The sequence below is a fragment of the Tympanuchus pallidicinctus genome, unplaced genomic scaffold (assembly GCF_026119805.1).
Source record: "Tympanuchus pallidicinctus isolate F22 unplaced genomic scaffold, pur_lepc_1.0 scaffold31, whole genome shotgun sequence".
NCBI classification, from domain to species: domain Eukaryota; kingdom Metazoa; phylum Chordata; class Aves; order Galliformes; family Phasianidae; genus Tympanuchus; species Tympanuchus pallidicinctus.
The window spans coordinates 10,472,740-10,500,081 of NW_026294749.1; the positions used below are offsets into that span (position 1 = coordinate 10,472,740).

Genomic DNA, 27,342 nt, shown 5'->3' on the forward strand with positions numbered 1-27,342 from the left:
TCTTTTCTTTGGCATATTAGATCTCTGAGGAATTCTATACACCATCAAAAATGTCTTTATTAATATTACTTTGTTAAAGTTGCTTGGTAATCTCACAGAAACAAAGCTGGTTAGGTGTATTAGGTGTGCTGTATTACTGTGGTAGAACTGTCTATAAGAGAAGCAACTCCCCGTACTGAAAACAAAATTCAGCTCTCTTCATCAAATAGGGGCAATTATTTTGACTCTTTAGTGGCTATAACTGAAATAGAGCTAGTGACCTCACAGAAGTAGTAATATTAATCTGATACTTTGAAATTGGAATTATGCAGCTGTCTTAAATTTGTACTAGTAACTGAACCTACTGCTTGTACAACTGAGTGCATCTGAACATTTAATAGAAAAAAAAAATGTGTGGAAAGAAAATATATAATCAAAAATGACAGAACTGTCCCGTAGTTTCCCAAAATGCAGTTATTCAGCTATTTAGTAAACAGCATGATGGAAAACAGCGTTCACTGGTTGCTAAAACAAAACTACGGGACAGACTGCAAGCAAAGAGTTCTTGTCTCCTCTTTCCAGTTTCCAACATGGAATGCTCTGCCTTCCAGACCTATTAATTGAGTTAACGTAGATTTTGACATAATGAAACTCTGAACTTCCATGTGATTCATCTCTGTATTCAAGATGAAGAGTGTTGTTTTTTTTCCTTTTCCCATGCCCCTCTCTATAGAATGCAGGTGAGATTTCTGTTTAACATCTGCTGAAATCACTGAAAGGTCTTGCACTGATTTCAGTAGAAACTGGATTAAGCAGGTTTTGTCTTTGAGCTTTGTCCTTAACAGAAAGAACCTCTTTCCCTTTGACTTGGCATTTAATGGCATACTACCTATTAATTTTCAACAGTCAAGGCAATGAGAGCATTATCATCAAGAGATAGAAAAATAGTATATGATTCATCTTTAAACCGCCTTCCTTTAAATTGAATCTGCTGAAAAGCAGGAGTGCAAGTAAACACTAGAATAGCAGACAGGTCTTTGCAAGATTGGAGCCTGATCTTCAAAGTTTATCTATATTCTAAAACTTTATTTATGTTTTATTGTTCAGAAATTAAAACAAGCATGAACTGTTTACACATTCTATATATTGTTCTATATATTAATATATTATATTATATTATTGTTCTATATATTATTATTTTTATGAAGGTTATGTTCTTAGCATTATTAATATATAAGTTGTTTCCTGTGATATTTAGCATCCTTGATCTGCATACACAACTCTTCATACTTAGAGTTCCATTAACGAAGTGGGAATAGAATTTGTACCTACATGCAACTTTTTAAATCCGTAGTTTCTTTCTTTTTCCTTTACTTCTTCTAACAGAGATCATTTATTAATATTATTTTTCAGAAAAAACAAAGAACAAAGGATCTGTCCCAGCTGTTTCATTCATACAATCCATATGATCATAAGGTAAGGAAAAATATGCTATCTACATTTGTTATTAAGAGTAATTCCAAACGTCCATAGTAATTATATTTTATGTTCATGCAAAAATGAAATAAAATTGAAAATTGAAGGCATTCATGTTACTTAAATTATGCTGTCATATGAATGATTTTTGGTTTCTTCACACCAAGCTTGAGAAGCTGCGTTTTCTGATCTTTGGAATCAGTAACTTGTTTTAACCTCTTAGAAGTATGATTTATGGATTGTCGATAAATTGTGCAAAGTGGCCATGTGTGCTATCTGATTTCCTTCTTTTTTCTCTCTATTCAGAAGCTATGTTATTCCTGAATGATACTTAGACTGTTGTGTCAATTATGCCTAGAGATATCTGATACTAATGAATTGTCTATTGATTCTGAAGCTATCACTGAAAGATGCTGTTTTGCCTCCTGGTTGTTTGGAGAAAAGTAGCTGTTGTAACTGTAATTTGATCCTTGTTTGTAAAGTCTGTGTACCCTGAAAGACTGGAATCATTGTTTGCTGCATCTTGTATCACGGGGGTAAGAAGGCAAGATCACTTCCCAAAGAGTCATGCAATGTGGAGTCAAAGAACTAAAGCTGTTGCAAGGAGATTTTGGAGTACCACGAGTCAGAGACAATAAAATCAGGTTGAAAGGCAGCCATTACAACATTTCTGTGATGCCAATAATCACAGTGCTTTTGTATAGATTTTATGAGAAAGAATGCATTAAACAGTTTGAAGAGAGAGTTAAGAAAACTTGTAAATATTTTCAAGGAGTTTGTCCAATCTTGGATCCATCTGTGGGCATGCTTTTTTAGGCAAGTACACTAGATTCTTCAACAATTTGTCAGCAGTATGACATCACTGTCTTTGCTTCTGTTTAGCAGAGCATGTGCCATTTTGTAAGTGTACATGTGTAGCTAAATATACAGTGGAAAAAAGAACTGAGTTTTATATTTGGGGGAAGCATAGCAGAAGAGTGTATGTATGCACGTCTGTCTATGTATGAACACATGCAAAGTGTGTGCATAGCTATACAAACAGCTGTGAGAAATAAATACATTCTCTATATATCAGTGGATTAAATTCATCAGACAGGCTGTTGCTACGAGAATTGCACAGTTCCCACCTACATTGGCATTTACAGTTTCAAAAAAAAAAAAAGAAAAAAGAAAAAGTTGTCAAACAGTAGATATTCTGCAATCTTATTAGTTATGTATCATTTCAAGTGGAATCCATCTCTTTGAAGTATTTTCTGTGGATCATCTTTGATTGTCTGTGAGACCTGATAAAGCAAAAGTTAAGGATCTATGAAAAAAGATAAATGTGAAGCATAAAGGACATTAGTGTGACAAGATTTTGAATGGGATTGTTATTTTTTTGAGTTGAAGCTTATTAAGTTAAATGCAATAGTAATAAAATTAATATCTAATAAGGAGAGGCATCTGATGATCCAGAAGCTTTGATATTCTTCTCCGTATTGAAATTCTCCTGTATCAAACCCTTGTTATTCATAGAACAAGGAAATTCCATTATTCTTTTATTAGCACTTTCAATGGACCTTGGCCATTTGTAACTCCTGCTGCCTTCCTGCTTGTGTCCTTTGTGGCATTGTATCAAAGTATCCTCAGATGATTTTGGCTTGAGTTGTGAAGAGTTTTGCACTCTTTACAAATTAGTCATCAGGTAATGTGGAATTGAATGTAAATGCTTGGATATGTTCCCTTTTGATCTTTGTTTTAGGACATATCATAAATTATTAAAAATAGCACAATTGTCTGGTGAGTGGTTTTGACGCTCCCTTCTTTTGCTGTTTCCAAAGCACATTCCACATATATATATATATGAGAGCAAAAGGAAAAATAAAATAAAATAAAAAAGCAGGACAAATGGAATCAAAAAAATGCAATTTTCCATTTGACAGGAACGGTTTTCCTTCTGCTAACTGCTTGGTCTGACTCATTTCAGGCTTCTTGCTTTGTGCTGTTCATTTTCACCTTAGTTGCCCACTTCACAATTGTTGCAGTGCAGGGAATGGCAGCAGTAATCAACATTAACAGTAATCAACGTTAGTTGAAAATACAGACATTTCAAGTAGAGATCTGTTTTACTAGTTGCACTGAAATTCTGTTTATCTGATTAAATATCACACAAAGGATTGGATTTGGGGGGCACTGTTATTTTGTAGATTATTTTCAGTAAGTGTAAGGAGGATATTTTTGCTTTATGAAAGTATTGGTGATCCAGAATCATGATGTGAATTACTTGCAGTACTCACTAACTTTTTTCTAGATTGGTTAAAAGCCTTTTCTCTGAATCCCATTCTGAAGTAGAAGTGGGATAAACTTAAGAGTAAGTTATGGCTTGGTTGTAGTAGTTAAAACAGATGAAATAAAATGATTGAAACAGAACAGTCTACCAAGCATTGATAGAATTTCATGCTTTTGTGATGGGGTATCACATGGGAAAGAGAAAAACTAATCAGAAAAAAGTTCATTCTTCCAAGTTCATGCTTCAATCAGTAAACCAGAAAATGATGTTTTGATGGAGTGACCACACTAACCTTACATACCTTACTTTATGTTTGGTCAGAAGACTGATAGAGACAGCAGCTATTTCTTGAAATTCTTCTTCTCTATATATTAGCCTTTATAGTGCGAGTTACTGTATCTTAGTAGGCATTTTAAAGGTCTGTGGTTGTGCATTCCCAGATGAAAAGCCAGGTCTTCTGTCGAGAGGGAAAGCAAGCATTTTCTTTTCCTTTCATTTCTTCTGTGGAGTTTTGTCACATACCAAGCTGAGGCCTCAATTAAATAGCAAAGGAGCAGGATCGTTAAGTTCTTCCATGCCAAAGAGATGGAAATGTGGGAGAAAATCTGCACCTGCTGATAACAGAGGAAGAGTAGTTAAGCTGCGTTATTTAATTCATAAATGTGTGTACTTTACTTGCCTTTGTCATTGGCTAGATGAAATCATAGAATAGCAAACCTCAAAAACAACCTTTCAGTTGTGTTCTTATCCAGGGGGATTTGGTCCTGTTCTGTTCCACCCAGTGTCAATGTGGTGTTACAGAGCCTGTGGGTCCTCCAAAACTGTCTTCCACAGAGCTCGTTGTAGCGTCGGTCTGGAATGGATGGGAAATGTCTTGAACTGTTGATGTAAAACATATGAGAAGCTCCCTTTTCTTCTAAAATATATACTTTCTAAAGCTGAATAATTATTTTGAAAATGCTGATATATACATCTTGGTTATTAAAAATCATTCCAGGTAGATGTTTGACATCTGTTCAATCTTATTTCAGGATGTTTAGTAACACTGTGTTCTATTTGTAGACGCTGCCATTCCTTATTGTGAAATACTTACTTTTTCCTGTCTTTATGTAGAGTAGAAATATCAATTTGCTTTCTTAAGAGTCAAGTTGTGGCTGATGTCTATTCTTCTAGTTATCAGCAGAACAGCTCTTCTGATAGCCCATACAGTTTATCCTTCTCTAGCACAATCAGAAAGGTAAGATACAAATGAGACTCTCAAAGTGTACCAACCACCTCACACACCTGCACACCTCAATCATTTTATTCTGTCTGCTATGGATGCTTAAGTTCCGTGGTATCTTCCAAATGGTGTTAGCCCTCTGAAACTTGGCCCTATTTTGATAGCATGTTACTTGATCAACACAACAGGTTTGAGGATCTTGATATGAGCTTCAGGCTCCAGTACATGGAAACCATCCAAATTCACCATCAGAGAACCTAGTTCCTTTTTTCTTTCTGTTGAATGAGTAAGTATTCAGTCTAGCCCTGGAGTAGATGTTTAAAATGATCAGAACACTGATGCAGAGCATTGATGCAGAACACTGTTTATACTTACAAAAACCAGAATATAGCACAATTGCTGTTCATTTTGTTGCTCTGCTCTCTTCAGAGGATAGTCCGGAATAGAGGCCTCAGGACACATCCATCTTTTCACCAAGCTCCTGCAGTGAGAAATCCTCCCTGAATTGTGCTTCAAACTCAGCTCTGGATTTGTTTCTATTTGCAGTCTGAATTTCTTGCCCAGGAATAGGACATGAGCTCTGAAAAAATAAGGTCATGGAATATATACAGTGCTAGTGGGCTATTATAGCATGCTCTGTATCAAACCAAATAAGAAATAGTCCATGTTTGCATCATTTGAAAGGAGTTTGAGAGAATTCTTTCCCTGCTAAAATTGCTCAGGATTTAAAAAAATGACTGTTTCAGGAGATGAGCTCTAATAGATGCAATGCTAATCAAATAGGTGTAAAATCTTAAAGCTTCACACTTTAAAATGTTCCATATTAATGCGTTACAGAAATGTTAAAACTAGAGCTAGAACTTCACAGACAATGCCTGTGTGATTGGCAGGTTATATGGACTATTGTATTGTGGCACACAATGAAGTGACAGAAAGCTTTCTCTTTTCTCTCTTTTCTCTCTTTTTTCTCTCTCTCTCTCTTTCTTTTTTTTTTTAGCTCTTAACCTGGTATACACTTTGGGCTGGGGTGGGAGCAGTGTCTTATATTCATTGGGTTTTGATAAATGTAGAAATGATCATAGCTGGCTCAAGGAAGATTAGCATGAAGATTATGCAGAACTCAAAGGTGAGGCGCTACTGGCTGCTGTCCTTTACAGATTTGCTGTGAGAATTGTTTTCAAGCAAGTATTTCAGCAGTGCACTTAGTCTTGCTCCTGTTTCTAACAAAATAAGCAACCTAATGTCAGCAGCCTTACATCTGTGGTTGCAGGGCATTCTTTTCTTCCACAGTGTTCTGTAGCTGCTCTGGAATCCGCTGCCACTGGGAACCAGTGCAACTGACTTTGTCATGGTGTGTGGAAGCAGGAGTGGAAGTTAAGAGATCTTTTGAGACCGATTTCCCTGCTTGTGAAGTCCTTCCTTTTGTTTTCCTTTTGTGTTCGGGGAAGCTGGACCCTATCTGCATTCTTCACAAAGAAGCAAAATTGAATTTCTGATGCTCGCTGAAAGAAGCAAACCTAAATGGCTGATTCTTGGCTAACATTCTAATGGCAGGCATCACTCTGCTCTAGCTGCTTTGTTAACTGGATCCTGAGAGCTACTTCTGAAGATGTGTCTGCACTGGGTGTGACTTGATTACATGAGAACATGTAAATGGAAATGTTGGACAGCTTGTGGAGTTGTAGGTGTTGCTACAAGAGTAACTAATTGAAAGTAGCTAGTGAAAAATTACAGCACTGTTGTGGTATTAAATGTATTTGGCTGATGAGATTTACTAGTTTCAGTAATCTTCGCTCTTATCTCTTTGATAATTCCTTATTTCCCAGGCTTTGCTGCCTTCTGTTTCTTTATTGCTGAACATGGGCGACATTTCACTGACACTGGCATCAGGAAGTTGTCTTGTTTCATCCAAAACTGCACTAACATCACACCGATGTTTGGTTGTTGCTGAGCAATGAGAGAGCATCTGGGGCCAGGTCACTCAGTGAGGCAGAGCTGATGGTGTGGCAGCAGGTGAGGCGAGGCCAGAACAGTGCCTGAGTTAGACCACAGGTTATTCTGTACCCCAGGACACCAGGCAGAGGCTGCTGTGGTGACACCTCATGGTGCTGGCAGCCGTCAGGCAGTGATATTGTTGCTGTGCATCCAGTGGCAAGTAATTGCATTGCAGCTATATATCTTGTCGTTGCTCTTCTGTTCCTATTTTCCTTTTAGTAAATAGCTTTTATCTCAGCCCATGAGCTCTATTTTGTTTCTCGTTCTCTCCCTCATCCCACCTGGGGGCAGGGGTTAGTGGACAGACAGCTGCATGGTGCTGAGCTGCTGTTGGGGCAAACCTCAGCAGAAGGGTTACCAGCTGGCAAGTTTCAGTAAGCCAGGTTTGGGTGCTTTTAGAAGTATTGGGACTGGCAATTTCACAACTGCAAAAAAAATATGAGCAATTCTTGGCAATTTTTTAAGCAAGAGAGAAAGAAATTTGTTCTGAGATTTTTCAGGTAATGACTTGGGTATATGATTCTGAAAAATAACAAAAATCCTTTTAAACTACTTTCCATTTATTTGAAGAACAGCATTATACTAAATCATAAGGCAGCTGTGAGTTTGCAGAGACTGTGATACAAGCCACAATCTGAATTTCCTAATGCAGGTGCTTTGAGTTGTTCTTCTGTGAGATGAAAATACTTTCTAGATTATTGCTGAAAAGAAACAGAGCCTTTTGCTATCTCCTGCCTCAACATAGATTGTAGTTTTATGTGATAGCTCAGATGGCAGATACAACCACATTTTATGGAAATATTCTTATTGTAACCTGCATCCATTCTTCTCTTCCCGTCCCTCATGCTTAGAACTGCTTTTTGGAGGAGATTGCATAAAGCTGTTTTGTGCTCTTGATAGGATGTGAGGCTTCAAAGTAGACTGCTGAAAGAGAAAAGCAATTTCTGTTTGGAAGAGTAGTGCAGTGGCCTTGTGCTAATGGCATACTTGAACATTACTTGATGATAGGGAAGAAAATCTAATGGCCTGAAAAGCTGCTTTTTTTTTTTTTTTTTTTTAGCTTGACTCTTAGCTGTATTGAAGTTTATGCAATCTGTAACACAAAGAAAATTAATATATAGACAGCTTACAAATAGCTGTTCAAATACCAGTTTTAGGGGCTTGGGAGTAGAAGCAAAAAAAAGGCAGTGGGATGAAAGTGCTTATTTCTCTGTTGAATAGGCTGTATAGAAAAAGATATATCTGCTGTCTTAATTCTGTAGCTGAAACGTTGAGATAAAAGACATGCAATCTCATTTGAGGTGTATCATGCCCAAAAAGAAAAAGGAAATAAAAGCAGGTAGCTTTTGTAGGTAGCAGGTAGCATATGTGCTTAACGCTGCAGTTAAAATTCTATTCGGTGCTATTAACTTTTTCTGTAATTCAGTGTTTAAAGCATCAAACCCATCTGATGCTAACTGAATTGTTTGGGATTGTTACCTCAGTTGTCACTCAAAGGGGAAGCTTTTGCTTTTTTAGCTTAAATGGATGCCGCTGTGTCTTTCTACAGTGTAATTAGTAGAAGCTTGTAAATTCAAATTTTCATTGGTAAGTAAAGGTAATGCTTTGTGATAAGGCATAGACTTAGATATTTAATAAGTTATCACAGATATTATTGAAATATTTTTTATTAGTGATCTTTGGAACAGTTAATGAAATACACTGATGACATCCTCCCCATTTACTCCCATGTAAAAACATTCTGGAAAATGTGAGACAGAGTAACAAATAAAGGTAAAAGTGATCACAGAAAAAAAAAAGTCATGAAAAAATGTGACAAAAGTAAAATGTTTCAGAAGCTTCTAATACAAATTGCAGTTTGATGGGGGCAGTTAAATAATGAAAACAGATTCTGCACACATCATTTTGCACAGCGCAGAAGTTTTCTCCATAAGGCTGTGGCTGTATCCAAGTTATAGTCTGACTTTTTGGACAATTGGTTAGACCAAAGTGACATTGACAAGTAGGAGAGACTGTGAAGAATAGCAACAGAACTGATTATTTGGGTTTGTTATCCTGGGTGGGAAAAAGATAAATTAATACAGCTTTCATCTCTGGCAGTTGCACAAGATACACAGCACATATATTTTTTCAATTGAATCATGAAAATGATGTCATTTACTTCACAGTTTCTCTCCCTGATAAAACATGCAAATGCTAGTGTAGCAGATTGCCTAAAATAAGCGTTTTCTACCTCAAAAAATGCTGAATTACAAAGTGGTGGACAAGATTTATAGGGACATCAAGTATCTGTCATATCAACTCAGAACAAGTGACTTGGGGCACATTAATCTTCTTGTTGCTTTACAAAGAAAGGCATTGCCTTTCTTTGCATGTCTCTTTCACCTGTATAGTTTGTCCATCATAACTGTGATACTGACACAGAAGTGTGAAAAAGAAAGGTATTTCTAGCTTTCTAAAATTAGTTTCTGTAAAACCTTGAAGGTACAAAATACAGACAGATGTAGCCATGTTAAAATTTCTTCCAAACTCTGATCTTTCTTTAGCAATGAGATGGAGTATGGAACTAATGATCTGTGGCCATATGAAGTTCAGATCAAGTTCAAGTATCTTTCCTTCCCCTACTTCCTAACATCCCCTTTGACTTTTATTTCTCTGTCCCTGTGCAGTATGTAGTGGATTAGGTTTCTCAATTGTAAGACAAGTTTGAACTAAAAAAGAGATTTAGATTAGACATTAGGGGGACATTTTTCACTCAGGGTGGTGAGGCACTACAACAGCGTGCCAAGAGAAGCACCATCCCTGGAGGTATTCAAGGCTAGGCTTGATGAGGCCCTGGGCAGCCTGATCTAGGGGGTGGCAGCCCTTCCCACAGGAGGTTGGAATTAGATGGTCTTTAAGGTCCCTTCTAACCCAAGCCATTCTATGATTCTATTATCTTTTAGCTTTTCTCATTTTTCCCCCTCTTTCTTTCTTTTTCTCTCCCTAAAAATATTTTTCTTCCATGTAGTCTACCTTTTTTTTCCTCCTGTTTCTTCCTACCTATTTTGTTTAATATCTTCTTGAGATTTTAATGTTGTATTCTTTCTCCATTTACTTTCTATCACTTGCCCTTGCATCCATATCAACTGCCCTTCTGTTGCTGGCTTTTTGTTGGTGGTGTTTTTTTTTCTTAATATGGAGCCCAGTATTTCTACAGATGTACTTTATGATGGTATTAAAATGAGCAAGGGAATCAGTGTCACTTTTTGGAGAGGAGGTGCAGCATGTAAGAGTGCATGTGTGCAATATGGTAAGAACCAATCCACAGGGACATGAGAGTATTGTTGATAGTGATATTCTTCTCTCTTCAAAAATGTAAACTTTGATGATGGCCAAAATGTTCTTACGCCCAAGCTCTTCCAAGCTTATTTGTTTTTAATTAATTATGTATGTGGAGACTCAAATTTGGGAACTTCCCTAATGAATGTGATAAGTGACTTTACCTTCTGTCCACCAACTTTTTGCTGGAGGCAAAACTTGGTTTTGCTCATAAAATTATTGTAGACTTTCTGGGTACTTGGTGAGTTACTTAAAGTTCAAAGCGTTACCCAGGCAGGCGTCAGGGCTTTTATTTGGGATGTTATTGGTCTTTCTTGCATGGACTGAGCATATTATGTTTACTTATTTTTTTTTCTTCTATTTAACAACTTCTGAAACTGAAATCGATTTCAAGTATCAGTCAAAAAGGGTCTGATTTCAAGTAAGTTAGAGAAGAATGAGATCACATTCTTCCCAATCTGTAAAAACTCATTTCTGTTAGCCCACTGTTAGCTGTGCTGAGCTTTAGTGTACCAGGGGTGATTAAGAGGCGGCAGGAAGACAAGTGCAAACCTAGAATTTGTTATAAATGCAGGTTAACAAAACTTATTTTGTTTTGTAAATGTGAAGTGATCTTCATATTACTTTTCCTCTCGTTTAGGAATATAGTTTTCATCCAAAAATCCTATCTATCCAAAGATGTATTCAGTACGCTATCCATTCTTCCATTCATGTTTTGAGAGAAAGACTCCAGCTTGATAAGCATGCATGGCAGCCTTTTTCTTCAGAATTTATTGACTTATTTTAAATTTCTAGCAGATTCTAACTTCAAAAATTATCTTCCCAACAAGCTGCAGCTTTGTCCTGTAATTCTGCAGAGATTGGTTCTGAAGTCTAGAAAACGTGGAGCCAGTGGCAGATTTAAGGTTTGGTATCTCATGATCCTTCAAGATAAAAATGGGGCATTTTATCTCCTTAAAGAAACAGGACTTTTACAGTTTTTTCATATTAAATAATTTTTCAGTATCACTTTAAAATTTGATATCTTCATGTCGTTAAGATGGTACTTTAATTCAAGTAAATGCTGCTTTATTTTTTACTTCTGAAGTTTTTAAATATACTAGGCTTAATTTTTCTTTCACGCTTTCCTCATACAATCCTGATAGATCTAGTCATATGGCTTTACTTAAAAAAATAAACAGATGAAAGTAGTTGCCAAAGGTCATTAGAACACTAGTTCTAATTTTTTTTGTTCCAAAATACATAGCTTGTTCCAAAAGTAATACCTCCCACTTATTTCTGTGGAAACGACAACGGATACAAAGAGCACAGTAACACTGTTTGATGGAGAACATTCTCAGCTGCAAAATATACTATTTTTCAACATAGTCTCCACTATTAGCTATGCATTTTTGCCAGCAATGCAAAAGAGCCCACATTCCATGCTCAGAAAAATCACCAGTGGAGGTTGCAGTCACTGTTACTGTCACTGTCACCACTGCTGAAGTGAACCACCCATCTCTTCCCTGTGCTCACATCCGCTGTTTGGTCTCCTTCAACATTAAGCAAGCATCAGTGAATGTCAGTGGGTGCCTTGTTTTTCTGTGTGGAGGAGTTCAGTGGCACACTTTTGCTTCATACGCACTCAGCTGTCATTTTGTCAGACTGTCCCTCTGCTGCCATCTGTCACACAGCAACAAAATGCAACAGAATATTGGTGAAAAGGTTCAACCTCTACTGCTGTACTACCAACATCTGCCTCTGAAGTTGTGGGCCAACATCATAAAGTGTTACTTTCAAGGCAGCCCTTCTAGATTTCAAAGAAATTTGATACAGGTAATGCACACAGGAGAGCTGTTGTGATGAAGGACTGATGGTTCAAATACAGTCAGTCATTCTGGCAAATCCTTTATTTCATTCTGTCTTCCCTTTTCCAGGAAAAAATACCAGTGTTCTTATTGTTCTTTTCCATGTCTCCTCTAGTAATCCAGCTGTCCTTTATTGTTATTTATTGGAAGAGGAGAAGGTCATCAGGAATAGTCAGCATGGATTCACCAAGGGAAAATCATGTTCAACCAGCCTCATAGCCTTCTATGATGGCATCACCAGCTGGATAGGTGGGGAGAGAGCAATGGATGTCATCTACCTTGACATCCACTTTGGCTTTTGATACTGTCTCCCACAACATCCTGATAATGAAGCTGAGAAAATGTGAGTTAGATGAGGAAGGTGAGGTGGGTTGAGAACTGGCTGACCAGCTAAGCTCAGAGGCTGGTGATCGGTGGTACAGAGTGTGGTTGGAGGCCTGTGACTAGAGATGCTCTCTAGGGGTTTGGTGCTGGGTCTGGTTTTGTTCAGTGTCTTCAGTGACGACCTTGATGAGGGAATAGTGTACACTCTCAGTAAGTATACTGATGATACAAAGCTAGGAGGAGTGGCTGACGCACCTGAAGGTTGTGCTGCCATTCAGCAAGACCTGGACAGGCTGGAGAGCTGGGCAGCAACAAACCAGATGAGGTTTAACAAAAGCAAGTGTAGAGTCTTATGTCTGTGAAGAAATAAGCAGAAGTATCAGTACAGGTTGGGACTTGACCTGCTGGAGCATGGCCAGCATGCTCCTTTTAATGCACCCCTCTGCTTTGCCCTGGTCAGGCCTCACCTGGAGTACTGTGTCCAGTTTTGGTCTCCCCAGGACAGAAAAGACAAGGATCTCCTGGAAAGAGTACAGCAGGGGGCCACAAAGATGAACTGGGGCCTGGACATCTCCCCTGTGGAGAAAGGGTGAGCAACCTGGGTCTGTTCAGCTTTGAGAAAAGAAGACTCAGAGGTGATTTGATAAATGTCTATATCTTAAATGTGGGAGTCAAAGGGACATGGCCAACGTCTTTTCACCAGTCTGTGGGTACAGGACAAGGGGAAACAGCCATGAACTGGAGCATAGGATGTTCTGCACCAGCACAAAGGAACTTCTTCACAGTGAGGGTGAAGGAGCACTGGAACAGGCTGCCTGGAGTTCTCCTTCTCTGGAGATAGTCAAGACCTACCTGGACGCCTATCTGTACAGCCTGCTACTGTAGGGAGCCTGCTTTGCATGGGGGTTGAACTTGATCTATAGAGGTCCCTTCCAGCCCCTACAATTCTGTGATTTTGTGTTCATTTATGAGGTGCATGTATGGGAAGTGTTCTTTTATACCTTTTATTTTACACTTTTATATTTAAAAGGCCTGCTTGCTTTACAACCTTGCAAGACATAAGCCACCACTGTTCTCTGTTGCAGATCCCAGCATTGTTTTCCATAGAACATTTGCAGAAAATGCCTAATATAAAACAAAAAAAGAACCATTTGTAAGCCCTGTGCTGGAACAGCCATTAAACACCAATTCACGTGGCAGACAGACGGTGGCAGCTTCCTTGTTAATGCGTGGCACAATTCCATATTAAATCAAATGGAAAGTGGACATTTTGACAGATATTGTCATCAGCGCAAACATTATTAAAGAGTTTGCTTTCAATCTTTTACTTAAAACACATACATTTGCCTCAGAGTCAGAGCCTACAGCAGTGAGTACTACTTCTCCAGGTTTTGCCTAACAAAGCCTGCTCTGTTTCTGTCCGTTCCTCAGGGCGCTGACACTATGTTTATGGCTTCCTCTGCATGCTATGTGTTAGGGTCTGTGACCACAAATTCCATTTGTGAGCACATCGTTGTGGATAGCACTCGGTGGTCTTTTCAGTTTGATTGATGCTTCTGGTTTTGCACCATCTGGCTTTTGATAGGCTACATTAATCATATCCTGAACTGAGAATATTTATTCAGGATTTTTTTAATAAGTACACGTATGTGGAAAAGTGTATTTATGTGTTTGTGTATTTAATTCCTGTAGGTTCCTGTCATGCAAAGAGCAGATACACAGGTTTCAGTTTTACTTCTACTATTTTATTACGCTTTCTATCATCTACTTATAGTTGCTTCCTTATGTTGACGTTGCTTTCTGTTTGGAACAATGGACTTGACTAAAGTATACTTGCATATCAACTGTTTGAAGTAAAATTAAATCTTAAAATTTCTCTTTCCAGTGCTTTGGTACTAAACTACAATCCTTTGCTTCTTTAGTAAACATAGCTTGAGAAAAATAGTTTCTGAAAGAGGACATCATCAGGTTTTAAATTTTGTTGGTGTAAAATATTTTTAAATTGTTGTATTTAAGTTTACACGTTGGGAAAATTTAAGACTCTCACCAGTACATGCAGTATACAAAAGACAGTGATCTGCCCTATTGAAGACTTTTGACTAAATCTGACATCATGGTACAGAAGGACTCTGTGTGTAACTCAGCAGGGAGGAGGATTGGAACAGGCTTGATCTACTCTTTAGAGTAGATGAGTAGGTGAGGTTCCTTAGAGTAGGTGAGGTTCATTTTGAGTTATCTGGCGTTAGTTCTTTATAATTTAAAATTGTACTTATGGTTCAAAACTAACAACATGCAAGAAAGGTGTTTGACACACTGCAGCAAGAAACAGTACTTAGGAAATTACTAGAAAATTCATAAATCATAGATATTTCAGAAAATTTAGAAATACAGATACACAACTCCTTAAAGCATAGCAATGTGTTGGTGCTGCAGCACTTCTATCTCAAATTTGTTGCCAACTTTTTTGTAAAACTGTCCTTTTTCTATATACTGATGGTTTCTGGTAAGTTTGTTTTAAAAATGTTTGTTTACACAGGTCTCACGGCTTTCTAAAACAGGCATCTGTGATTGAGAAAATCTTGATTCACTAATAATTCATATTAACTTTATTATAGATGCTGACAATTAGGATAAATAAAACCCGCTCATTATTGTTATTATAAAAGCACCATCTTCCTTTATATGCCATGGAGAATTTAAAAGAAAAAAAAATAATCTGTGTGGCTATAATACTGTTCTGTATTTGCTCAGTGTTAAAGTCAATTCTCTCTAAAATCAACACCTGATCCTGAATAACTTTGCTTTATGCCACTTGGGTACAGAATTCCACCCCCTCTTTCGCCTGAATCATTGTAATGGCAATTTACCTCAGAGACGTTATAGAACTTAAAAAGGCAAAGTGTTGCCAACAGGCACAATCAGTAGCACCTCCTAAGCTCCCTGCTGGTTCTTCATAGAACCCTTGTTCCCCAGACTAAGTAGAGGCTCTCAGTCAGCATACTGGTCTCTCTTGTTCTCATTATCAAGGTTCCAACTTTGAACAGCAGCATCACCTTACAGATCTGCTGGAGCAAACTGGTACCTTGTTGGTAGCAAACCTCTGGAGAAAAATGAAAATTGCATTCAGTGGCATTCTGCTAAGAATCTGAACACTGTAAGGTGTGATCAGGCCATATTCACTACTATGTTAAGCTTGAAAACATGGAACAAAAGGTAAAATATGTTTGCAGTTATCTTCCTGAAAACTGAAAGAAATCATTGATAACCACAATTTAAACACTGGGATGAAGTGTCAAGTGATAAGTTCAGGATTTGCAGGATGGATAACAGATATCCCTAAAGAGTGAAATATTTACACTACGGAGCTCCTTTCATATTTTTCTAAAGATATATATAGTTGTCAGCTTAGGAAGATTGCCCACAACAATTTGTTATGCCGAGGTACGGACTATTGGTGTTTTCATCTTATGACTTTCAATAAGCAGTTCCATATGAAGAAACTTTTATTACCATATTTTCTGAAATGTGAGCCCTGCCTGTGCTTTCGAAGAGAAAAATTCCTGTCAGTCATACCTTAGTTCATGTAGATTTAGTGACTCAGCATCTTGGCATCAATGTCAATCAATTAGTTGTGAAGATATATGGCTTGCATTGCAGCAGTGATGCTGTATGTTATCACTACTGTGTATCCTGATTCTGTTTTGACATGGAGAAGAGATGAGTCAAATTTGGGGGAGTATTTTTACTTCTTTTTTAGATCTGACTTCACTTTTTATGTTGAAAGTGTAAGAAGAAAACACTTTTAAATTTGTTAAAATTTTCCTTTTTCTATATACATATCCCATTTCTTATGAAACTTTCAAATAACAAAGCAAAGACCTACAATTGGGATGATAAAACCTTTTAACAGAGTCCTTTATAGCACAGTTTAATACTCTGTTGTATGTTTCTGATTATTGGACACAGTATGTATCCAATACGTATGTTTCTGTTAACACAGTATCTGATTTATTGCAAGGTTCTGGGGTTTTAAAAACAGATATCATTGGTAGTTATTTTCAAACAATGAATTCTTTGTATGTTAAAATACACTGAATTTGGTATGAATATTAATGTTGAACAGTAAACATGACAATTTTTAAAAACTCTTTAAAAGGATTCTTATTTCAGAGATTACATACAAGTTTTGGGGTCTTTTAAATTCCGTTATAAACACTGTTTTTTAGTGATTTCTTTTAATTGAGTTGTTTAAGATGAGAGGGAAGAACGTGATGCACATCCAGTGTGTTCTGTGGAGACATAACATTTGTTTTACTGGTTGCAACTGTGTGTACTGTACAGGATTTGCTTGTCTGGTTAGAAGTTGAACCTGTAAGTCAAAGCATTTTTGGAAGCAGGGAAAGTGAAAGAACTTACTTTAAAACTTACATTTTTTTTGTAATTCTTCATGTCTCAGTTGGCATATTTTTTATTCTCTATTTGCTTACAGCTTGCTGTAGTTCTGAGAACGTATTTCCACACAATAAGAAAAATCTAGAACCAACGAGCACGAAGCATAACTACAATAAGTATTTTCGTGTGCATGGTGGTGGTGGTGATTTTTGAGGAGCAGTCTCTTTGTTCAGAATGTTGCCAAAATCCTAGTTCCTCTGTCTGTAACAGCTTTTTTTAATTATTATTCTTGATGAAGATGAATGTGCACTGCAGAGGGAGAGTATCAGGTGAGTGAGTGTATGAGTAAGTCTTGGCTGACGTCTTTTTTGTGCGTAAGTCGAGTATCAGTCACAAGTCATGGTTCTGCTGTATTTCCTAAGTAGTGAACAAAGTGACAAATCAGGCACCGTCTGTGTTGTGAACCCTGCCATTCTGTTCTTGCCTGAATATGATAAATTTTACCTTGCTTTTCTGAGAAAATAATAACAGTACCTAATCGACTGCCCAAAAGCTGGAAAAGTTCCAAATGAAACTCTATTAGTGGTGCTACCCCTTGTCTCTGGGGGTGTAGGTGTGGGCTTACACCTAAGCATATGTGTATAAATATTACAGACTTATTGCTGTGTATGTTGTGATATGCTGCAAATACAAACATGCGACGTAACTGAAAAGTCTTTTTAACAATTGCAATAATTTGTATTCAAAAGGAAGTAATTATTTTTATCTTATGTATCTACAGTTGAAGACTTCAGAGGTATTATAATGTTTAGGGACGTGGGACTTCCAATTTGGTTCAATTTGGACTTTCATTTATTTCAGTATTTCAGTTCTCCTTTGGAGCTGGTACATTGTGAATTTCAGGTATTTTTATTTAATTGCAATATAATCAGATTTGAAGTTACTAGCAAATTTTTCAGATTCAAACTTGTCTTTCATGGGAACAAAATTCATTAGGGTGGAATTCCTTTGTCCAAAATACATGGTGAAGTAGTTATTTTCTTGCTGGCTTGCTGCGGCTCTTTCCACTTTTGAACGTTTTCCTTACACTCAGTTTTGTTGCCATTCAGTTGTACTCATGATCTCAGACCCAGGTTATTATGCTGCACCCCTCTGGCATTTTAATACACTGGACAGCACAACTACCTGACTACAAGCTCGTTCAGTGCTCTGTCTTCAGAAGACTCTAATAAGTAGACACTTAAAATTGTAACCAGAAAGCATGTGTCCCTACAGAAGCTTGAAACACGTGCTTCACTTCTAATTTTAGCAGTTCGTAAAGTCTACATGTTAATAGTTTTGTGTTAGAAATGCACAGTCCTCTAAATTAAAAATCACATTGTAAGTAGGCTGCTCTGAAAGTAGTGCCTGTTATTTATTTCCGTGGAAACTACAGCAGATACAACAGAGCACAATAACACTGTTTGATAGAGCAAACTCTCAACTGTGTAACAATATTTTACACAGTCACCACCATTAGCTGTGAATTTTCATCAGTGATGAATAAGAGTCTGCATGCTTTGCTCATAAAAATCTGAACTGGGAGGGGTGGCCTGCTGTCATCACTGCTGAAGCACACTTGCTTCACTGTGCTCACATCCACTGTTTGGTCTCCAGAAATGCACAGCAAGTGTTAATGAATGTTAGTGGGTGCCATTTTTTTCACATGGAGGAGTTCAGTAACACACCTTTGCTTCTTCTTCACTTCCATGTCAGGCAACATTTTTATCAGACCACCCCACTGCTGCCATCTGCTGCACTGCAACAAATTGTAATGGAATATTGGTGAGAAGGTTCAGCCTATACTGCCATACCACCAACATCCAATGTTGGGGGCCAACATAATAAAATAGGAGGCATTACTTTCAGAGCAGTTGTTGTATCTTCAGAGGAGGTGACCTCACATGAAAGACTTAATTTTTTTTGAATGCTTTATTTTAAGCAAATGACATCCACACAAAACTGTTTGCAGTGAGCGTGGGTAATGAAAGTACAGTGCATGAAGCCATGAATACCAATTATGCAGTTGCTTGATTTTACATGCCAAATGACAGCAGATTGTGAACACAAGATATCATATTAAACTGGATACCCTATATACTAAGCAAAGAAAGCTTTTATAATGACTGAATATGCAGGTTTTACAACATTTATACAAGACCGTTACCCTTTTCAGTTGCTTAGAACTTTTGGTGAAAATTTTGCGAGCGCCTTTTCACCTTCAAGGTGTCTCTTCACAGTAGTTCAATATTTTTTCTGAAGTGTGGTAAGTCTCTCATGGTTTTATGATTTCTGTTATCAGTATTCCATATCATTATGTCCTATAGTGCACTGGGAGTTAAAGAGTTAGTGCTCCGGTTCAGTATTGTTGATAGTTGCAGATACCTTTCACAGAAGAGAAGAACTACATCTCCGGGAAGACTTCACTGTTCTTTTTCATTTTTCCATTCAGAGGGAAAGATAAAACTGTTGGGGAGTCACAAGACTGCCCTTCTTGTTTCTGCTTGTCTTTGCGGTGTGTGCTCCACAGCCTTCTCGCCTTCAGCATTAGAGTAATGCCTTCAGTTTTTAGACACTCTCTCGTTTATTAGATTTATTCGCTTCAATTCCAATTATACTGTATTATATTGTGTTGTTTCACATTCTGCTATCGTTCGTAGTAAATTAGCTTTCTCCCTTAGTTGATGGCCGCTGTTATGTTTTTAGGCCCATCTCCCTACCTTTCCTTTTCCCCCTTCCCCTGTTCCTGGGGGATGGTTCTATGGTCCCCGCACCCCATTGCTCACGGAACCAGGCTGAACCAGGCCAGAATTGTGACAAAGCCCTTTACTGTTTCTGAAAAATTGGAAATAGTTTGTGAAGAATTTAATTCAGGAGTTATTTGGAGAGCAGACTGCTTCAGAGGACAGAAAGTACATTTTGAATTATTAGAGTCAGGATTTCTTGCAGGGCAGGCACGATAAAGGGTTGGCAGGCATGATAATACCAGGTTCTTTCTGGATCTCCATAGAAAGGCCTGACAACAGATGACTTCATGAAAAAAACTGATTTGATAAGATAAAATGAAAGGAATGGTACATAGTAAATCTTGCACCTTGCCCAGGCTGGATGGGACTCTGGGCAACCTAGTCTAATGGGAGGTGTCCTGCCCATGTCAAGAGGGTAGGAACTGGATGGTCTTTAAGTCTCTTCCAATCCAAACCATTTTATGATTCTGTGGTCTCATCAGATGTTGAGAACCTTGCTTTCATTCAGCATCGTATTTCTCACAATACACTGCACGTCACATTCACACAGAGGTTCCTTCTGGAGTCTCTAAGGAAGTGGGGAAAAATCACTCCCCTCTTTCACTTTTACCTCCTGTTTGAAAAACACACAGAAAGGTCTTGCCTTTCTATTTTATTTAAAGTATTTCTATTTCATTTAAAGTGTTCTACAAACTATAACACAGCTTGTACATATGTTATGTTAGATGCTTTTTCTACTCTCAGTGAAATATTCCAGGTAGGGGGGAAACTCTAGAAATGAAGTGCTAGTGATAAAAGAAGCAATGTTGCAGATACAGTCAGATTTAAAGAAACAGACAGATAAAACACAGTTACAGTTAATAATAAACACATTTAAAAAAAAAACAAAACTTTTAGTATATGGTCCCTCTCCTTAGAAAGTGGTGTGGATGAGGACAGACAGGATGTTTAAAACCCTCTTAAGGAAGTACAACTCATACAAACATTTTCTATAAATGCCAAGATGAACATGCCTTCTGATATAGATCAAGAAACTTTATGGATATGAGAAAACCAGCAAGTGAAAAAAAAGATGCTTGAAAAAGGCAAAACAATCCTACCACACAATGTCTGCTTCATTTGGAGAAAAGGCATTAATATAGTTTGTCACATATCACTGAAAAGTATGTGATGAATGTAGTAACTCTAAAACCTTCATTGTTCCTTCGTCTAAAAGAAATGCAGCATATAATTAGTTGTCTGCTTAATCCTAAGTCTGAAAAAGATTACATACCTACTGAATCATTGTCTCTACCTATTTTTCAGTTCAAACACACAAGCATATTTCAGTTGTTCAAAATGATACCCTGTTTACATGTATCAAACCTCTGCAAAACAACTGAATACAGATAACACTGGCCTGACATGCTGCTTTTAGGTAGTTCTGGCACCATAAGTGCCCAGTGTAAAAACAGCCACGGCTGTTTTTGCAAATGCTGTGTCACAGTACAGCTGATCTGCTCGAACCACATATGAAATGGCGAATATGTGGGTCAAAGCGTTCATTCTGAGTTAGATCCCAGTTGTCTGAAAACCTCAAATGCCACTGTGGGGTTGCAGGTTGCTACAGAGGGCACATAAAAGTAGCCGCAAAATTTCCTGAGCGCAGTAGATTTGCTGCACACATCACAGGAAGAAAATCTTAGATGGAGACTATGGGAAAGTCCCTCAAAGCCAAAAATGAGAGTTACATCAGCATCATTCTGATCAGAATGTGCTTTCTACCATTCTGGACAGGATGTGGCCTGACTTGAAAGTTCATAGTGGCAAAGTACTGCATGTACCATCAACATCAGATTTTGATTTTTTCTTTCCTATTTTTAAACAGAGATATCATTAGCTTATGCATTTCTGGCTGACAAGGCCGGGTGTAATAATTGTGAAGATCTGGGGTTGGGCAGCAGATCAGACGGTTAAGATAAAGGTGACAATCATAGGAAAAAAATCGGAATTGAGTGTAAGCAAGCATTAAGAAAAGGATGTGTTAAGTTGGTATTTTAGAAAATGAATATTTTAATTTATTTGATTAGTATTCTGTTTTATAGATGTAGCTGGTTTTTGCCTGAATGCAGGCAACTTTAGGTCTCCTCATGCTTAGAATCTCTTAAAGTGGTAGTACAGTTAAGCAAGTCTGAGATTTGCATGCTATGAAGTCATATGAACTTATTCAAGCCAGCAAAAAAGATCTCTTTTGGTAGACTAGAGTGTTACTTGGGCTAATCTGCCTCTATGAGTACATTAATGCATTAATGCTTTGCATATGGCTCTAAGACATGCATGCAGGTGGGTGGCATAGTTTAAATTACTGGAATGATTCATGGCATTGATTTCCTTGCAGTCACCTCCTTTCCTTCTTTAATAAATGAATACAGTCTTAACTCATTAGAAATCCAGGTTTTCTTTGCACTGCAGCACAAGAATTGTTTGTTCTTTATAGCTGTGTTCAAAGGATGTATAATTTTCTTAAATAGCAGCAGGAACCACAGATCGTAACTCATTGAAATGATTTCCCCTCTTTTTTAATCTTAGAACTATACTTTTCTGGAATATTTGTTGTTTTATTGTGGAATATAGATGTCACTGAGTGCCATTGTGTTGATTCAGTGTGGCCTTTTATATATGTTTTTCAGAACTGCAGATGATTGCACTTAATTAAAACCTGCATGTTAGACCAGATGCTCCTTTAAACGGAAAAGCTCATAATGTGGGCAAGGAAGCTTCCCCATGTTTCTGTGGAGGGAATTTTCCTCCCAGGAAAATACATGAAATGAAAGTGGCTGGTATAAACACACAGGTAGTATTCTGAAAACTAAGAGGGAGAAACAAGCTAAAAAAGCTTGTTTTGGCTTCAGTAGCCTCCATCCAGCCTTCTGCAAAACATGTGCTTCCCCTGCTTGGAGGGATTTTATTGTGCCAAGGAAAAATCCTGGCTGCTGTGCTGGCAGTGGCCTCCTCTTAGTGTCTGTGGATGAGATGCAGGTAGGTAGCTGGAATGTAAGGGGATGGGAGATGCACAGATTGTGAAGAGAAGAACTCATGAGATGTGTTACAATGCCAATGCAGTCAGCAGGCTGCTCCCTCACCTCCTTACTGTTCTTTATCACTGTCTCCTGTCCCTGCTAGTTTCATTCTGGGGCATTAATGGATGGAACTATGAAAGAGCGAGGGAGCAAAACTAGGAATGCTTTCTTGTACCTCAGCTCACGTGCTGTTCATGCTCCATTTTGTGATCTCTGTACACTTCCTGCAGCCGTCCACCTCTCTTTAACTGTGCCTTTTGTAAATCTGCAGGCCAGCGAATTCACATGCTACAGGTAAGAAAGGAAAAATTGAACTCTATTTAGATTTAGCATAAAACTCCTTCTTTTAATAGTTTTTCCAAGAATTCACTTGTAAACCTTTCATGTTCTTCTCATACTTGTTAATTTCTCATCTGACTTCTGTCTTCTACCTTCTGTGCTAAAATAGACATTTGTTCAGTCCAAAGCCCCCTGTTTTATTTTTAGAAGTTATGCAGGGAGAAGGACTAAGAAAAATGCTTTTCTTCCCAGAGGTTATTCCCATGCTTTAGTGCCAATAATACCCTCCTACACTCCTGTTTTATGTGAAATTATCACGTTGGCAGTGGGTCAAAGAAGATAGAAACTCTGAAAAGGAGGGGTGGGTGGTAGGGAATGCAGTTTCTAAACGGTCTTCCTTCCCCACCACATAGTTTGGAAATGCTACTGCCATGTGCATTTGAGGATATGTCCAGGGCTGGAAATCAGGTCTGTTATTTAAATTGTATTAAGAAATATGGAAACAACTTGGCTTGATTTACCTTTTCTTTTTCTTGGAGTAACTTCAGTGTGTTCTCTCCTACTTGCCAACTTCTGAAGCTGTGAAGGTGAACATTTGGGTTGAATACTTGGAACATTCATCAGTTTTGTTTGGATTCAAAAGAGACTTTTAAGCAAGTTGGATTATAAATGTCAGAAGAAAAAAAAAGGAGGTGAGGGAGGGACTTATCTACTAAACATATTCAAGGGCATGTGCACTTTCCCCCTTGTTTCCATAAATTATCACACTTCTTTGAGCATCTACTAGCATAGTTCACATCTTTGCGTCCTCCTGGCAAGAGAGTAACTTGAGTGAGAGTCATGTGATGCTGTCTGCTGGAGGCTGAGATTCCTCCCTTAAGATTCCCATCTTTCATCTCTCTCTTTCCTCAGAAAACTTCCCATCCTCTTATCCTCTTGAAGTGAAGAAGAAATGAAATGAAGATCCTGGGACAGTGAAAAGAAAGAGCCAAAATTGTAAGCAAAATTCTGAATCAGAAGATTACTTAAAGAAAAGCGCTGTTGAGCTTCAAGTTAGCAAATACTCTCTGGGCTGAACTCAAGAGACAGCAATCTTAGCTGTGTCCCTAGCACTGGCTCTTCAGAGACCTGAGGGAATTTCTGGTCCTTCTTGCACCTTCCCTTATTAGTAGTCTGTCCTTGATGCTGGCTGCATCTGTCTGAAGAGGAGTCCAGTTCTGGTAGTGCACAAGATGAAAGAAATTCTCACCTCAGTCACTCATCTCTATTAATTTGACCAATACTTATTTATAGTAACAGTAAAAAAAAGTCAAAGTAAATTCCATTGATGTAATGGTATTTAAAAGTACCAAGCATCCAGAAGTTTCAGGGCATTTTGTGTTTGCTTAAGATACTCTCAGTAACGCCATGAATAGTTTAACTTTGAATGAAAGCAGGTATTAACAGTGTATGGATGGGATGTTACAGGTGATTATAAATTTTCTTCAAATCATAATTCTTAGAAATTGTGTATGTTGGTTTATAGCTCTGTTTACCTTGGTTATCTATTGCTGTTTGCTGCCCAAGTTGATATGAACCTTCAGAGCTGAGTCAGTTTTCCACATTTTATATCCTGTTGTCTTACCAGACAACAAAAAGGTTATTATCTTATGGTTCTAACTCAATTCAGTCATGCTCTATGGGAATAGATGGCACCATACTGGGCATTATCCTAGTTAGATATGTCAAATGCAAGGGAATGGAGCAATCCAATAATTGTTTATTCTTAATAAAAAGATGGTTCTGGAGCAAAGTCAGGCTTCCAACACTGCATTTATGTTCATAAATAGAAAGAGTCAAATCTCAAATTTCGCCTCATTGTTATGATTTACTTTCAGAAGTGCTGGACTGCTAAAAAAGAAAAAAAAGAAGCCAAAGTACTGTTGAAAGTGTTACCATTTCACCTTCTGTCATATGCAGTAATACAGTAATACTTAGCGTGGTTGTAACTGCATGATGTGGTAATTTTTTCTGAGGTGAGAAATGCTGGGGTTTTTTTATTTGCAACATCAGCAGGGGTCATTGTTTAATATATGAAATTTGTAAGTTTTTCCAACATGCCTCTTTGTTGTCTTTTCATTGTTTATTGTAATTTCTGTAATAGCACCACGCTGGCAGTTCAGGAGACAAGAACTCTGGTTGTGGCCAGGCATCCAAAGTAAATGCCTTAGCACGTTCCTTATCATTTCACCCCAGTCTGAAAAGAGCAGTTTATTTCTAATCTGTATTTAATCCCTTTTTTCCTTTGGGGACCTCTGAAGATAATCTTACTTCTCAGCACAGTCAGATTGGGTTTATGATCAGGATCAGTGCAAAAGCAAATGCTCCGAGAAAAGCTTTTTTTTTTTCAGTGCATAGTATCACTATATCAAGCCAAATGCCTGAAGGTTAATTTTGTTCTTTTCTTTGTATTGAACCACTGTTACCTGGCCTTCCTACTGCTATGTGATGGACAGAACTTTATTCTGAGCGAATCTTGAAGTACTAATTAGGACAGTTGTGGTTAATGGATAGCCAAGTTCCAACACTGCAGGATTGGGAGGATCTGCGTGGAGGCTATGAGCCCTTGTTTTCTACATGGGAATGTGTTCTAACTGCTACATCTTCCAGACATTTTTTTCCAGACATGATTGATATGCTACTTTTTTTTCCTTCATATTTTTATAAAGGGGAAAAATAATTAGTAAACTTGCTGGTGGTATGGTAATAAACATCACATTCCAGACACCCATTTTATGAGAGGAAAGCATTGGTAGCTGTTATATGTGAAATAGGCTTACTATCATCCAAATTCTACAGGGACCAGGGTACTACTAGTACCATTATTTTCATTAAAATCATTCTCATACTTTTAAGAAGAAATGTTCAACTAATTTATTGTTAATATGTAAGGTCATCCAGACAGGTCTGTTGAATTTAATGCCTGTTTCATGATTAAGGGAGAGTATGAAGTCCTTAATTGAGGAGCAGATAAAAAGCAAGCTAATTAACTCCAAATGCATTTCTTTAGCAACATCCAAACAGCCCTTTCTGGGATGAACTGGGTTACTCAGCTTTTGAGCTTTTAATCATAGTTTTAGATTGCATTTTACACCATCTGTACTACAAAAATGACTGTAATTTCTGTCACAGTTGGAAGCATCAGTTAATAAATGTTTTCTATTTTGATCCAGGGAGGTGTATGAATAGAGAGGGAAAATATTCTTATACTAATTAGGTTAATTTACAGTAGCTTGGGAGAGAGTGTAGTGGGAATGGCTTACTCCTATTCCTATCTACCTTTCCTCCACTATCGTCTTATTTGTTTTTACTTAAATACTGTCCCAAGTCAAACCTTTGCCCCAGCCCGCCGATCTAAAACTTACTGCATGTGCTGGGAAACCAATGGCAACACATCCATGTTCTGTCAGTCTGTGTACAAGATATTTAGCAATTCAGACCACCTATTACAGCACAGAATCAAACAGGATCAGAGCCACCGTGCGGTGCGTTAGGCACTGGTGTGCTAAAAGGCTGCATGCTGCCTGTAGTTTCTACATCACTAGGGGAGAAAATGAAATAATGCAGTAAATTGTGTTATGGCAAGCTGGTAATCAGCAAAGCTATTGTTCAAAGATTGCTTTCTTTTGCTGTACAAATGGTTAGGCTAGAACAAAAATAAAAGGGATGGCTATGTGCCAAGCGTGTACAATATATGAATCATTTAATATGTGTAACCATAATATACGTGCATAATTGGCCAACTTAATTTGGTTTAAATTCTGTGATGGAAATGGGGAATACGGATTCTCAACAGACAGATAATATTAAGATTATTTAAGCATATTAATCATTTGCTATCCTTATTTATTCATTCATAAAATGTTGTTAATTAACTTCAGTTATCATTATATAGTCACCACTTACTACTTACATATATCTTCTCATGTTGTTTGGTTATAGCTATTAAACATTTCTGCTTTTTACACAATTTAGTGCAAAGCTACATGTAGTTTTATTGTTCTTTTTTCTGAAGACCTGAGATTTTTTCCTGAGATATCTGAAATGTCTTAGGGTGGAGGACGTGGAGAGTTTCTTTGTTCAGAAAGAGGCTCACGCTTCCACAAGATTTTTTTGGTGTGTTATTTACTCTGTCCAACATATTAGCATGTTCACAGTTCAGAAGAAGTTTAGCTAGGGAACACCAGCAATTATCCTGATACTTTGCCAGACCTTTAATGACATCTGTCACTTTTGTGATGAGAAAATAGCAAGTGAGATTGAAAGAAAGGTATCTCCCAGCATCGCTCATCTTCAGAAGCCGTGTGCCATGAAATTTTAACTGTGGTTTATTTGTTTTTTATTGTTCTGTTGT

At 37.7% G+C, this 27,342-nt stretch overlaps 1 protein-coding gene across 2 annotated transcripts in view; it reads left to right on the forward strand.

The window, feature by feature from the left end:
- Positions 1–27,342, forward strand: part of CDKAL1 (CDK5 regulatory subunit associated protein 1 like 1) — a 364,386-nt gene that overhangs the window by 277,995 nt on the left and 59,049 nt on the right. For both annotated transcript variants that reach the window (XM_052697955.1, XM_052697956.1), the window contains exon 13: positions 1,393–1,455. In XM_052697955.1, coding sequence (XP_052553915.1) covers positions 1,393–1,455 — 63 coding nt within the window. The remainder of the gene's footprint in view (positions 1–1,392; positions 1,456–27,342) is intronic.